This window comes from Rhinoraja longicauda, chromosome 15 (genome assembly GCF_053455715.1).
Source record: "Rhinoraja longicauda isolate Sanriku21f chromosome 15, sRhiLon1.1, whole genome shotgun sequence".
Taxonomy (NCBI): Eukaryota; Metazoa; Chordata; class Chondrichthyes; order Rajiformes; family Arhynchobatidae; genus Rhinoraja; species Rhinoraja longicauda.
The window spans coordinates 1,172,364-1,186,542 of record NC_135967.1 but is presented as its reverse complement, the minus strand read 5'-3'; the positions used below and the strand labels follow the sequence as shown (position 1 = coordinate 1,186,542).

General features: G+C 46.5%; 1 protein-coding gene across 1 annotated transcript in view; it reads right to left on the bottom strand.

Moving 5' to 3' along the window:
• The window catches only part of eda (ectodysplasin A), a 235,016-nt gene that overhangs the window by 18,841 nt on the left and 201,996 nt on the right, over window positions 1-14,179 (bottom strand). Inside the window, exons 5-7 of the mRNA XM_078412098.1 lie at window positions 13,416-13,450; window positions 5,533-5,584; window positions 507-637 (exon numbers count right to left, since the gene is read on the bottom strand). Coding sequence (XP_078268224.1) covers window positions 507-637; window positions 5,533-5,584; window positions 13,416-13,450 — 218 coding nt within the window. The remainder of the gene's footprint in view (window positions 1-506; window positions 638-5,532; window positions 5,585-13,415; window positions 13,451-14,179) is intronic.

Sequence of the window (14,179 nt, the reverse complement as noted above, 5' to 3'; positions counted from 1 at the left end):
TTCAAAAAGCCCACACACCCAGGGAAAATCATCACTTGAGAAACACTAGAATTGGAGTCATGCATATGTAGAATTGGAGTAGACATTGGAGCAAAATTAGGCCATTCATCCCATCGAGTCTACTTTGCTATTCTATCATGGCTGATCTATTTATCCCTCTCCGCCCCATTCAGGCACGGGATACTGATTGTGGATGATCAGCCATGATCACAGTGAATGGCGGTGCTGGCTTGAAGGGCCGAATGGCCTCTGCCTGCACCTATTGTCCATTATAAATGAATTAAATGATGAAATGGTATGGAAGGAAAATTCCATATATGGGAATAAATGGAAATTGATGTGGAGACACAATAAGCAGTCCAAGTTGGAATGGCAGGTGGGATATTTTAACCTGAATTGCTTGAACTGGTGAGATGAATACAAAACGTGCAACACATGTATCAATGTCCACCGCCCACCCCAGCTACTCACCCACAACTAGTCATTAGGTCCAAGACCGTACTCACTTCTACCTGACTATAGATGAAGTAGGTTCCGTCCACAAGTACCTCCAGCTGTCCAGTTCGGCTGTGTAACCGGAAGACCTTGTGGTTCAGCGAAGATTGGATCCAGTCAGCTAGGACCCCACCTATGAGATCTCATCGTGAGAAGGGCAGTCACTCAATACATGGAAAAATATTCAGAGAAGTTCCAAAGCAAAATACTAATATTGTTCTAACAATGGATTTAAAGGCCAAAAAAACAGAATTACCCTGGCATGCAGCAATAAAACTTGTGGCATCCAGACATGCATTGGAAACCATTTGCAAATCCAAATAAAATCTCCGTACTTTACAAACGGTGCAATAAATACCCGTGCCAATCTCCAGAGATGCTGTGTGTAGCCCTGTGCACATAACCTTTGAATGACTGCACTGCCACTTCTACCTAATTTGACCCAGTCTTAATTTAGTGGTTTGCGTAGAATAACCAACTCCCTTCATTGTAGGAGTTAGTAATCCTATCAATCCAAACGGCAATAAGAGAAGCCGTCACCAAGTTTGGACAGCTCATCATCTGTATCAAAGGTACGTCCATTACCTTTAAGTACATATCGTGGTATTATTACATTAGTACAGTACAAGAACAGGCCTTTTGTCTCACTATGTAAGTGACAAATCTTGATTGAAAGATAAACTAATCTAATTTGCCTGCACTTGATCCATACCCCACCTTTCCCTGCTTATCCATGTGGGATTGTGGTACTTTGCTGTTCAATTAAGAGGCTGCGTAGAATTAAGGATGAAATCATAGTCATACAGCACAGAAATAAGCCCTGCTGCCCATTGAGTCCACACTGGACATTAAACACTTATTTTTACACAAATACCACCTAAACCCATTTTATTCCCTCCTCATTTCCATCAACAACTCTTAGATTTGATTAGTCTGAAGAAGGCTCTCGATCCGAAACGTCACCCATTCCTTCTCTCCCAAGATGCTGCCTGACCCGCTGTGTTACTCCAGCATTCTGTGTCTACCTTCAATTTAGACCAGCATCTGCAGTATTTTTCCTACACTTAGATTTTACCATTCAACTATACAAATTACAAATCCAGACTTGCTGTTTTAGCTGCCTATTCTTCTTACAGCAGATGATGAATCTCTGGAATTCATGACCAAAAAACAGATTGCTCTATCTCAGCGGGTTAGGCAGTATCTGTGGCAAAAGGTGTATGTTAACATTTAAGATCGAAATCCTACTTGAGAGAAAGTAAAAGAAAGTGTAGGCCACTCAAGCCTGTCCCGCCATTTATTATGAGAATGATAATCATGGTTGATCGACCCCAGATCTCATCTTCTCTGCCAATGATGCTAAATTAAACAAAGCCCATCTGCATGCACATGGTCTCTATCCCTCCGTTCCCTGCCTGTACCAATGTCTCTTAAACATTGCTCGTATCTGATTCCAACACCTCCCCTGGCCATGCGTTGCAGGCACCTACAACACTGTGTGAAAAAATGTACCTCATAAATTTCCTTGAAACTTTCCCCCTCTCACCTCTAGTGATGGACATTTGCATACTGGGATAAATACCCCAGCTTACCCTATTACGAGTCATAGAGTCATAGAGTGATACAGTGTCGAAACAGGCCCTTCGACCCAACTCTCCAACACCGACCAACAATGTCCCAGCTACCCTAGTCCCACTTGTCTGCGCTTGGTCCATAACCCTCCAAACCTGTCTGGTTGTCAGTGTGGGCAAGTTGGGCCGAAGGGCCTGTTTCCACACTGTATCACTCTATGACTCTATGAAGGGCCTGTTTCCACACTGTATCACTCTGTGACTCTATGAAGGGCCTGTTTCCACACTGTATCACTCTGTGACTCTATGAAGGGCCTGTTTCCACACTGTATCACTCTATGACTCTATGAAGGGCCTGTTTCCACACTGTATCACTCTGTGACTCTATGAAGGGCCTGTTTCCACACTGTATCATTCTATGACTCTATGACTCAAAGAAGACATTCCACATTGAGATTCTCCAGTTGTCTCAACACTGGCTGGACAGGATACAAAGATCTCTTTCGAGGCCCCAGCATCTGCTCACTGAACGCTCTCAATAACCTGCCGTAGATACCATCAGGCCCTGGGGACTCATCCACCTGAATGTTCTTTAAAAGAACCAACATCACCTCTTGTTTGATCTCTAAATGCCCTGGCACATCAGTACATTGTATAATGATCGCACTATCTTCCATTTTTTTCTCCTTATTCAACATTGGAGAGATTCCTTTCTAATTCCTCCAATAATCCAGTATTCCCAACCCTTGGGAGTTCAGAATTCCTGAAATCCATCACCCTCTGTAAGTAGTAATGTGTTAGATGGAACTGCAGATGCTGGCTAAAACAGAAGGTAAACACAAAATGCTGGAGTAACTCAGCGGGACAGGCAGCATCTCTGGAGAGAAGGAATGGGTGACGTTTCGGGTCGAGACCCTTCTTCAGACCCTACGTAAGTAGGTCTTGTACATCAAACTTTTAAATTACTTCCCTCTAATCCTGCAACTACATCTTTGCTCAAATTTCTCCCACTGGTGAAAACATGGTGACATCTACCCTGTCATGTCCCCTGAGGATACTGTGTGTTTCAAGAAGATCAGCCCTCCTTCACATTCTAGCCCTGGGATCAGGAGAAAAGGCATAACGAGTGTCAATGCTTTTTTTGATTGAATTGGTTGAAAGATCTAGCGTGGAGAAGGGCCCTCCAGAAGGACAAACAAAAATCCATTGATCCTCAAGAACTGGCACCATTATATTTCCACCTACTGATAGGCACGCAAACACACACAATGTTCTCACTGTAACTTTTCATACTTTAATAAACTCTAAGCAGACCCGATCTCATCTGCCTCACAATCCTGCATTATCCTCCTTCAAATACTTAACAGGAAAGACCAAAGAGCAACAAGGGTGATTTCAGATTTAGGGTTGCCAACTGTCCCGTATTAGCCGGGACATCCAGTATTTGGGGCTAAATTGGTTTGTCCCGTATTAGGCCTGGCGGGGGGTGGCACTGTAGGCCCGAATGCCGCCTAACGGAGGTTGCGTAGCAACCCGCTTCCTGACCCAGACGGCCGCCATTTGTAGAGCGGGGATAGGGGTGGGGGGGGGGAAGAGTCCTGTCCCGGTGCGGGGATGTCCAGAGCGGTGGGTCGGCGGCGGCTCTCCCACTGACGGAAGAGAGAGTGGGGGAGGGGGGAAGGGGGACAGTGGGGGTCAGGGAAGAGGGGAGAGTGGGGGGAGGGAGTGTGGGAGAAGTGAGTGGGGTGGGAGGAAAAGGGGGGAGGGTGGGTGGGGGGGAAGGGGAACCGTGAGAGTGGGGATGGGAGAGGAGGAGGGGATGGGGAGGAGGGGGAGGGTGGGGGGAGGGGGAGGAGAGAGGGGGTGTGGGGGGAAGGGGGGTGGTGGAGGGGGAAGAGAGAGTGGGGGTGGGGAAGAGTGGAGAGTGGGGGGGAGAGAGTGGGGGTGGGGGGGAAAGGGAGTGGGGGGTCAGTGAGAGTGGGGGAGGAGAGAGTGGGGGAACAGGGAGTGGGGGAGGATGGGGAGGGTGGGGGGAAGAGAGAGGGGGGCTGGGGGAAGAGTGGGACTGGGGAGGATGACAGGGTGGGGTGGGGAGGAGGGAAGATTGGGGTGGAGGGAGAGTGGGGGAGGGGTGAATAGGGGTGGGGAGGGGGAAGTGGGGGTGGTGGCAGGGCTGGGGAGAGTGGGGGTGGGGGCAGGGGAGGGGCAAGTGGGGGTGGGTAGGGGGGATGGAGTGGGTCAGTGGGGGGAGGGGGGGGATAAGGGGGATTGAGTGGGGGATTGAGTGGGGGATTGAGGGTGGCTACACCAATACAGGAGAGGCTTTGGGTCCAGGGTTCACTCAGTCACACCCTCTCCCCTTCCCTGTCCCCCCTCTACGAGGAATGGGCCCAACGGGTTCACATGGTCTCGTGTCTATATAAATGTGAAGTGTTATCCAAATATAAAACTTGCTTCACTCAAGAAATGAATTTAGATATTGAAGAGGACATCTTCTTTGATAATTGGGAAGCTTGTGATTTTTGTGCTCATTAGGAATGTCCATGCTGGTATCTGTACAACATCCTCAACAAGAGCCTCGTCGTAGAATCATGGAAACAGGCCCAACTTGTCCACACCCACAAGTCCCAGCTACACTAGTCCCACCTGCCTGCATTTGGCCCATATCCCTCCAAACCTGTCCTATTCATGAAGAAGGGTCTCGACCCGAAACGTCACCCATTCCTTCTCTCCCGAGATGCTGCCTGACCTGCTGAGTTACTCCAGCATTTTGTGAATACATCGATTTGTACCAGCATCTGCAGTTATTTTCTTATACTATCCATGTACCTGTCTGTTTCTTAAACGTTAGGATAGTCCCAGCCTCAACTACCTCCTCTGGCAGCAGGTTCCATACACCCACCACCTTTTGTATGAAAGATTTACCCCTCAGATTTCTATTACATTTTTTCCCCTTCACCTTAAACCTCCTATGTCCTCTGGTCCTCGAATCACCTACTCTGGGCAAGAGACTCTGTGCCTGTACCCGATCTATTCCTCTCATGATTTGATACACCTCTATAAGATCACCCTCTATCACTCCAAGGAGTAAAGTCCCAGCCTACTCAACCTCTCCCTATAGCTCACACTCTCTAGTCCTGGCAACATCCTCGTAAATCTTCTCTGTACCCTTCCCATCTTGGTATAAAGAATGTTTATTTTTTAATCTTATGTGCATTATAAAGGTTCCATTACAACATTTCAGGAGGATATCATGAACCCACTATTCAGTGCAACGAGGCACGACATGAATCATGACGTACAAAATATTTAATAGGTTCATTAAAAAATATATACTATTAAACATTCTTTAATGTACAAAATAGAGAACAATCATAGTGACATTTATATGCACTATAGCAGCATTGTATTAGCCGATTACTTACAAATGTTATTAATAGTAATATTACTTGAATTTAAATCTTACCTTGTTTGACTTGAATGACTGAGTCATGCCCCTGGAGATGGACAACCTCCATCTGTAAGCAATAATTACAATGTTACATTTGGTAAAGCTACACCAAAGATCCTAGCAGCTCAAGCACAGCAACTGAAAACAGGATAGTCTTACAACTAAGCTGACAAGGAAAATGCATTGCAGATCAATTAGCACTGTAAATCACAAGGCTGCGATTACTTTTGGGGAAATTAAATTGTGCTGCACTCAATTCCTTTTGCTTAATCAAAACATGACACACTTTTCAGTTAATTTAATTCCTGCCTGACAACATATGACAAGGGGTGCCAACTATCTCACTCCCAAATAAGGGACAAGGTGACTTCCCCGCCCCGCGCCCCAGGTGACCTCACCCGGACCTACACTGACTCGTCTGACTCAATTAAACACCCTACAACATATTTGTCCACCGCCTACACTGTCCGGGCCTACACTGTCCGGGCCTACACAGTCCGGGCCTACAGTGCCCGGGCCTACACTGCCCAGGGCTACACTGCCCGGGCCTACACGGTCCGGGACTACACTGCCCGGGCCTACACTGTCCGGGCCTACACTGTCTGGGCCTACAGTGCCCAGGCCTACAGTACCCCCCCGGGCCTAATACGGGACAAAGGCTGTTCCGTACGGGACAAACCAATTTAGCCCAATATACGGGATGTCCCGGCTAATACGGGACAGTTGGCAACCCTAGATATGACTTTGTAGTGTATGCTGGTACAAATCGAAGGTATTTATTTCACAAAATGCTGGAGTAACTCATGTCTCCTGAGATGCTGCCTGACCTACATATGACATTAATCTTTACTTTTCAGTGTTAATGAGCCACTGTATATTTTATGCACTGGTTTTTCACAATTCCTATGTACATGCAGTTTTTCACTTTGAAAGATTAAGACATTATTTATTTTTGAACACAGTGATCCGAGAGCAGAAATCTGATACAAAAATTGCCATTGGCAGGAACTATATGTTGAATGGCTCTATGATTGACCCAGCTCCATCGGCTTCACATTTTCTTCATGTTGTTTGCCAAAATGAGCAAGAGTTCCTCACGGATATTATTGTTGTGGAAGTGAAGGAAGGAGATAAAAGCCACTTGCAGATCAGTGTAGATTGAATTAAACTGTGAAATGGGCAGGAATCAACAAACAACCTTCTTGCTTCACAGGTTCTTTATAAAGATTCAAAAGAAGACCATTCGGCCCAGTCAGCAGGTCATAAGTTCCTGTCACACCTGCAGTTCAGTTAATGCCCATCTCAGTAACGTCTAAACATTGGCAGCAGTTTTGGCTGGAAGATGAGATCAGTACTCCATCAGGATAAGCAGTGAGAAACATTAACTTATCCCGGGCCACCAATGGCCTCACACATCAAGACCTCCTATGGAAGTATGGGAAAGAAAACTGCAGATGCTGGTTTAAATCAAAGGTAGACACAAAATGCTGGAGTAACTCAGCGGGACAGGCAGCATCTCTGGAGAGAAGGAATGGGTGGCGTTTCGGGTCGAGACCCTTCTTGGCTTCGACCATTGAAGGGTCTCGACCCGAAACGTCACCCATTCCTTCTTTCCAGAGATGTTGCCTGACCTGCTGAGTTACTCCAGCATTTTGTGTCTAACAGGACAAGAAAGAGGGTCAGTACTCGAAAGAGCAGAGAATGACATGGCAAAGAAGAGTGGGTCCCCATGATTGCCTTTCCTTGTCAGTCAATATGTCTACATTGGTGCCCAAAAAGACTGTCTATTCCACTTATAATATTCCACCTCATGCCCATTTGCTCACTCTTTAGGGTGGGTCTTGTTCTAAACGTTGCTTGTGTTGCTTGAAGGTCCCCTCGTCTGACTCAATTAAACCCCCTACAACATATTTGTCCACCGCGTGCATGTCTAACCCAGATGCACCGACTCTGGTTTCCCATGTACATCGACGTCTTGTCATCATGAAAACATTGGCAGAATTGGGAAAGACCTGAAGAAATCTGAAGAAGGGCCTCGACACGAAACATCAGCCATTCCTTTTCTCCAGAGATGCTGTGTGACCGGCTGAGTTACTCCGGCATTTTGTGTCTATCATGGGAAAGACCTGATCTATTTAGACACCAGGTATAGATTTGGTGATTATCCAAGCCCAAGCGGCTTAACTCCATACCCAACCACCGAATCTCTCAACCTGCCCCATCTACTCACATGCAATATGATTGATGGACAAGCAGCTGGTCAGCAACACTGGTTGTCATTTGGCAATTCTACTCGAAACATGAAATATTTTTCACAGTATTATTGCACTTTTGCATTTCTGGCAGAAAATTCTTAAGCCATAGCTCTCTGCTTTTGTGGCTCAGGCTGTATCTCCCAGCAACAGCTAGGTACCTTTCTTGTCTGTACAACTCACACTGTTTTGTGCTGTGTTTACCCACTGGATCGTCTGGATTGCATTCATATTGTCGGAATATGAAAGGAATGATTAAGTGAGGAATGCTGGCCAATTGTTGCCCGTGGTCCAGTCTTGTCACATTAACAAGGGTTCAGTCAACTAGCTGGCTACTGTTTCAGGCAGAGTATTATTCCACTGTAACACAATCACGCTTTTGCAGAGGCCGAAACCTCGTTATTGTCATTCGTGCTGTTTGGTGGCCAACAATAACAATCAGTCTCAACCCAAAACGTCACCCATCAGTCTGAAGAAGGGTCTCAACCCGAAACATCACCCATCAGTCTGAAGAAGGGTCTCAACCCGAAACGTCACCCATCAGTCTGAAGAAGGGTCTCAACCCGAAACATCACCCATCAGTCTGAAGAAGGGTCTCAACCTGAAACGTCATCCATCAGTCTGAAGAAGGGTCTCAACCCGAAACGTCACCCATCAGTCTGAAGAAGGGTCTCAACCCGAAACGTCACCCATCAGTCTCAACCCGAAACGTCACCCATCAGTCTGAAGAAGGGTCTCAACCCGAAACGTCACCCATCAGTCTGAAGAAGGGTCTCAACCCGAAACGTCACCCATCAGTCTGAAGAAGGGTCTCAACCCGAAACGGCACCCATCAGTCTGAAGAAGGGTCTCAACCCGAAACGTCACCTATCAGTCTGAAGAAGGGTCTCAACCGGAAACATCACCCATTCCTTCTCTCCAGAGATGCTGCCTGACCCGCTGAGTTACTCCAGCATTTTGTGTCCACCTTCGACTTAAACCAGCATCTGCAGTTTTGTTTCCTAAACAACAATTGTTGTTCCATTTCAGGGAAGGCAGGAAGCCTGCAGTCAACTGTTTAAGTCTGTGCGCAGCGACATCAAGCACATCTGGAAATGTGCGGGAATCTCAGTGTGGCTGGGAGCAGAATACAACTGTTCAGAAACAGGAACCAGTTGTTAACCAGGAAAAGAGGTGTAAAGAGGAAAATAGGTGGCTCTGCTCTTTCACCGTCTGCAGTAAGATGCTGTAGATGTTCTACCATTGGTGGTGGCCAGAGCCAACCTCTTCGCTGTTGTGTGCTGGGGCAGCAGGGCGAAGGCCGCATATGCCAATAGGATTAACAAGCTCATCAGGAAGGCTGGATCCATCCTGGGGGTGCAGTTGGGTGCACGGGGGGGGGAGTCTTGGAGGGGAGGATGCTCCTCAAACTGTGGAGTATCCTGGACAATACAGCTCACCCCCTCCATGACACACTGGTCAACCTGAGGAGCACCTTCAGCAACAGACTGGTTCCACCAAGATGCAGCACAGAACGCCACAGGAGATCCTTCTTCCCTGTGGCTATCAAACTGTACAACTCCTCCCCCTTCTGTCGTGGGGTAGACTGAGACGGACCCCCCCCCCCATCCACCCCCAATCTTTGCACATCCCCAATCCTTTCCACTCTTCACTTTAATTTCGTGTTTCATGTATTTTTTTGTTTTATGAATGTAGGCAGATCAATCCTAAGATAAATAAAGTTATATCGTATCGTATTGTATCATATTGTAAGATATTGGAGGATTGTGAAAGGATTCATTGCAGGAATAGGGGTTCTTCAAATTATGAATAGGCATCCAATCAATAAATTATACAGAAATGCACCAGATTGGTCAAACACTCCAAATCCATGTAATGATAACATTGTAACTGATAAATATAAAGATAAAACGACTTGTTTACTAAAGTTGAATGGGATTTTATTAATTTATATTCCTGATTGACCAAACCATCTGTGACACACTGACACAGTTTTTTAGAAGATAATTCTAGAGTGTTTGCAAGATAAATTGACCGACTGACATGTCTGAAATGATATAAAGCAACAAAGGCCCTCGTTCAATTTGTGATCAGTCAGGTTTGGCGGCACGGTGGCGCAGCGGTAGAGCTGCTGCCTTACAGCGAATGCAGCGCCGGAGACACGGGTTCCATCCCGACTACGGCTGCTGTAAAAATTGTCCCTAGTGGGTATAGGATGGTGTTAATGTGCAGGGGTCGCTGGTTGGTGCGGACCCGGTGGGCCGAAGGGCCTGTTTCCGCGCTGTATCTCTAAACTAAAAGGTTGGACATGGGTGGTCACATTCTCTCTGGATGGTGGTGAGGGTTTAGTTCAGTTTAGTTTAGCTCAGCGATACAATATGGAAATAGACCTCAGGCCCACTGAAGCCATGCCAACCATCGATCTACTGTTCACACTTGTTCTATGTTATCCCACTTTCGCATCCACTCCCTGCACATTGGTGGCAATTTACAGAGGCCAAATTAGTTTAGAGATACAGCACGGAAACAGGCCCTTCGGCCCACCGGGTCCGCACCAACCAGCGATCCCCGCACATTAACACTATCCTACACCCACGAGGGACAATTTTTACATTTACCAAGCCAATTAACCTACAAACCTGCACGTCTTTGGAGTGTGGGAGGAAACCGAAGATCTCGGAGTAAACCCACGCAGGTCACGGGGAGAACGTACAAACTCCGTACAGACAGCGCCCGTAGTCGGGATGGAACCCGGGTCTCCGTCGCTGCATTCGCTGTAAGGCAGCAACTCTACCACTGCGCCACCGTGTCGCCAGAGTTAACCCACAGACTGATACGTCTTTGTGATGTGGGGGGGGGGGGGGGGGGGGGGGAATCTGGAGTACCCAGGGGAAATCTACATGGTCGCAGGGTGAACAGTCAAACTCCACACAGGCAGCAGCTGAGGTCAGAATTGTACCCCGGTCGGTCTCTTGCAACACTAACAGCTGTGCCACTGTAAGGAAGGAGACGAGCTTTCCCCCGCTCATCACATTTAAATGAGCCCTATAACAAAATACGCATTTATGATCTTTAGATGATAGATATAGAGTCACATCGACCAAAAGTGTGGAAACGAGCTCTTCAGTCTAACTTCCCCACACTGACCAACATACAGAGTTTGTACGTTCTCCCCGTGACCTGCGTGGGTTTTCTCCGAGATCTTCGGTTTCCTCCCACACTCCAAAGACGTACAGATTTGTAGGTTAATTGGCTTGGTAAATGTAAAAATTGTCTCTACTGGGCATAGGATAGTGTTAATGTGTGGGGATTGCTGGTCGGCGTGGACCCGGTTTCAGCGTTGTATCTATAAACTAAACTAAACTAAACTGCTTAATTATATTAAGCCAATAATTATTGACATCCAATAATTGGATGGGCTGAAGGGCCTGTTTCTGCGCTGTATCTCTAAACTAAACTAAACTCCATCTGCACTAGTCCCACCTGCCTGTGTTTGGCCCATATCCCTCTAAACCTATATTATTCATGTACCTGTCCAAATGATTCTTAATTAATGTGATAGTATCAGCCTCAACTACCTTCCCTGCGTTCTATACACCCACCACCCTCTGTGTAAAAAAGTTACCCCTCATGTTCCTATTAAATCTTTCCCTCCTCACCTTAAACCCATGTCCTCTAGTTCTTGATTTCCTTACGCTGGGTAAAAACAAACTCCGTGCACTTACCATATCTGTTCCCCTCATGATCTTATACACCTCTGTAAGATCACCCCTCATTCTACTGCGCTCCAAGGAATAAAGACCTAGCCTGCTAAAAATCTCCCTATGGCTCAGGCTGTCGAGTCCTGGCAACATCCTTGCAAATCTTCTCTGCATCCTTTCTAGCTTAACAACATCTTTCATAAGGTCATAAGTGATAGGAGCAGAATTAGGCCATTTGGCCCATCAACTTTACTCCACCCTAAACCCATTTTCCTGCCTTCTCCACATAAACCCTGGCACCCGTACTAATCAAGTACGAGTTTCCTATAACTGAACACAATACTCTACATGTGGCCTCACCCTAGGGCAGTCATGACAACCCTATTACATTCTCCATCCTGTCACACACTTGAGAACTCTCTGAATGGGAGTGGAGAATTGGCTTTACCTGCAGAGCTACAACTCAATGTAGGTTGGTGCTCACAACAGAGTTCGGGAGGACATTGCAATTGTCTTATTTGTTCTTCATACATCATCGTACTCGAGAGCCCAGTGACCTCTAGCCAGGCCTCAGCTGGCTTCATTTTAACACCTGTCTTCCTGAGATTATGAGCAGTGGCTTTAAAACACACAGATGACAGCTCCCGAGACAGACTACGCTAGTCCCCCAGTGAGCAAGGGCCCTGTACCATCTGTTAGATGTCAACTTGACCTGGAGGTGGCACCACATCGCTTGAGATACTAAAAGATATATCTTCATCGGGCTTTAATGGCGTAGAACAAAAGCAAAGTGCAGCAAACACAGAAAAATGCCTCACATTGAACAAATACTTTATCAAGTGGGCAAAAGTAATTCTGAAACCTAACTGCAGAACTGCGAACCTTATGCTGATCGTGGTTCTTTGCAACATGCAAATTGATTTTAAAAACTGTCCACTGACATTAAACCACTTGGTACATCATGACAGCAGAGGAGACATTAGGGAGTCAAGAGTCAAGAGTGTTTTATTGTCATGTGTACCAGCAGAGTTAAGGTGATAATGAAACAATACACCCCCGGCTAGGGGTTGCCAACTATCTCACTCCCAAATAGGGGACAAGGTGACGTCACTGCCCTGCATCTCAAGTGACCTCACCCAGCCAGTGGCCACGTGCTCCCGCTCCACCAATGGTGGCCACCCGGGCTGGGAGGCGGGTTGCTACGCAACCTCCGTTAGGCGGTGCCCGGGCCTCTGGACCTATAGTGTCCGGACCTACAGTATCTGGATCCACACTGTCCGGACCTACACTGTCCGGACCGTACGGGACTGGCCTTGTAAGAGAGTTAGATAGAGCTCTAGGGGCTAGCGAAATCAAGGGAAATGGGGAGAAGGCAGGCATGGGTTACTGATTGTGGTTGATCAGTAATGATCACAATGCTGGCTCGAAGAGCCAAATGGCCTCCTCCTGCACATATTTTCTATGTAATATAGGAGGAATGGAATATCACTGTTCTTTCTTACATGAAATTAGTTTAGGCTGTCTTAATCCAGATCAATGTGAGGTTATCCACTTTGGCAGCAAGAACAAGGAGGCAGATTATTACCTCAATGGTGTCAGATTAGGAAAAATGAGGAAAGAATGGAAAGACTAGGCTTGAATTCACTGGAATTTAGAAGGATGAGTGGGGATCTTATAGAAACATATAAAATTATAAAAGGACTAGACAAGCTAGATTCAGGAAAAATGTTCCCAATGTTGGGGGAGTCCAGAACCAGGGGCCACAGTCTAAGAATAAAGGGGAGGCCATTTAAAACTGAGATGAGAAAAAACTTTTTCACCCAGAGAGTTGTGAATTTGTGGAATTCTCTGCCACAGTTGAGGCCAATTCACTGGATGAATTTAAAAGAGAGTTCCACCTTTCGATAAAGAAAAAGAGTCAAGTCAACTGTGTACTAGTACTTACAGATGTCTGACTGCCTGCAGGGTTGTCTGAAGTACCTGAAAAATAAAGTTATATGGAAATAAATAAAATTAACTTTTTTTTTAATACAGAATCTTTACATACAAAATCATACAACATGGTTAAGTACAGAAAAGCACACAGTGCTGGAGTAACATAGTAGGTCAGACAGCATAGGAGGATGAGGGGAGATCTTATAGAGGTGTACAAAATCATGAGAGTAAAAGATCGGGTAGATGCACAGAGTCTTTTACCCAGAGTAGAGGAAATGAGGACCAGAGGATGTAGGTTCAAGGTGAAGGGGAAAAGATTTAAGAGGAATCCGAGGGGTAACTTTTTCACACAGAGGGTGGTGGGTGATTGGAACAAGCTGCCAGAGGAGGTAGTTGAGGCTGGGACTATCCCATCGTTTAAGAAACAGTTGGACAGGTACATGGATAGGACAGGTTTGGAGGGTTATGGACCAAGCGCAGGCAAGTGGGACTAGGGTAGCTGGGACATTGTTGGCTGGTGTGGATGAGTTGGGCCGAAGGGCCTGTTTCCACACTGTATCACTCTATGAAGGGCCTGTTTCCACACTGTATCACTCTGTGACTCTATGAAGGGCCTGTTTCCACACTGTATCACTCTGTGACTCTATGAAGGGCCTGTTTCCACACTGTATCACTCTATGAAGGGCCTGTTTCCACACTGTATCACTCTGTGACTCTATGAAGGGCCTGTTTCCACACTGTATCACTCTGTGACTCTATGAAGGGCCTGTTTCC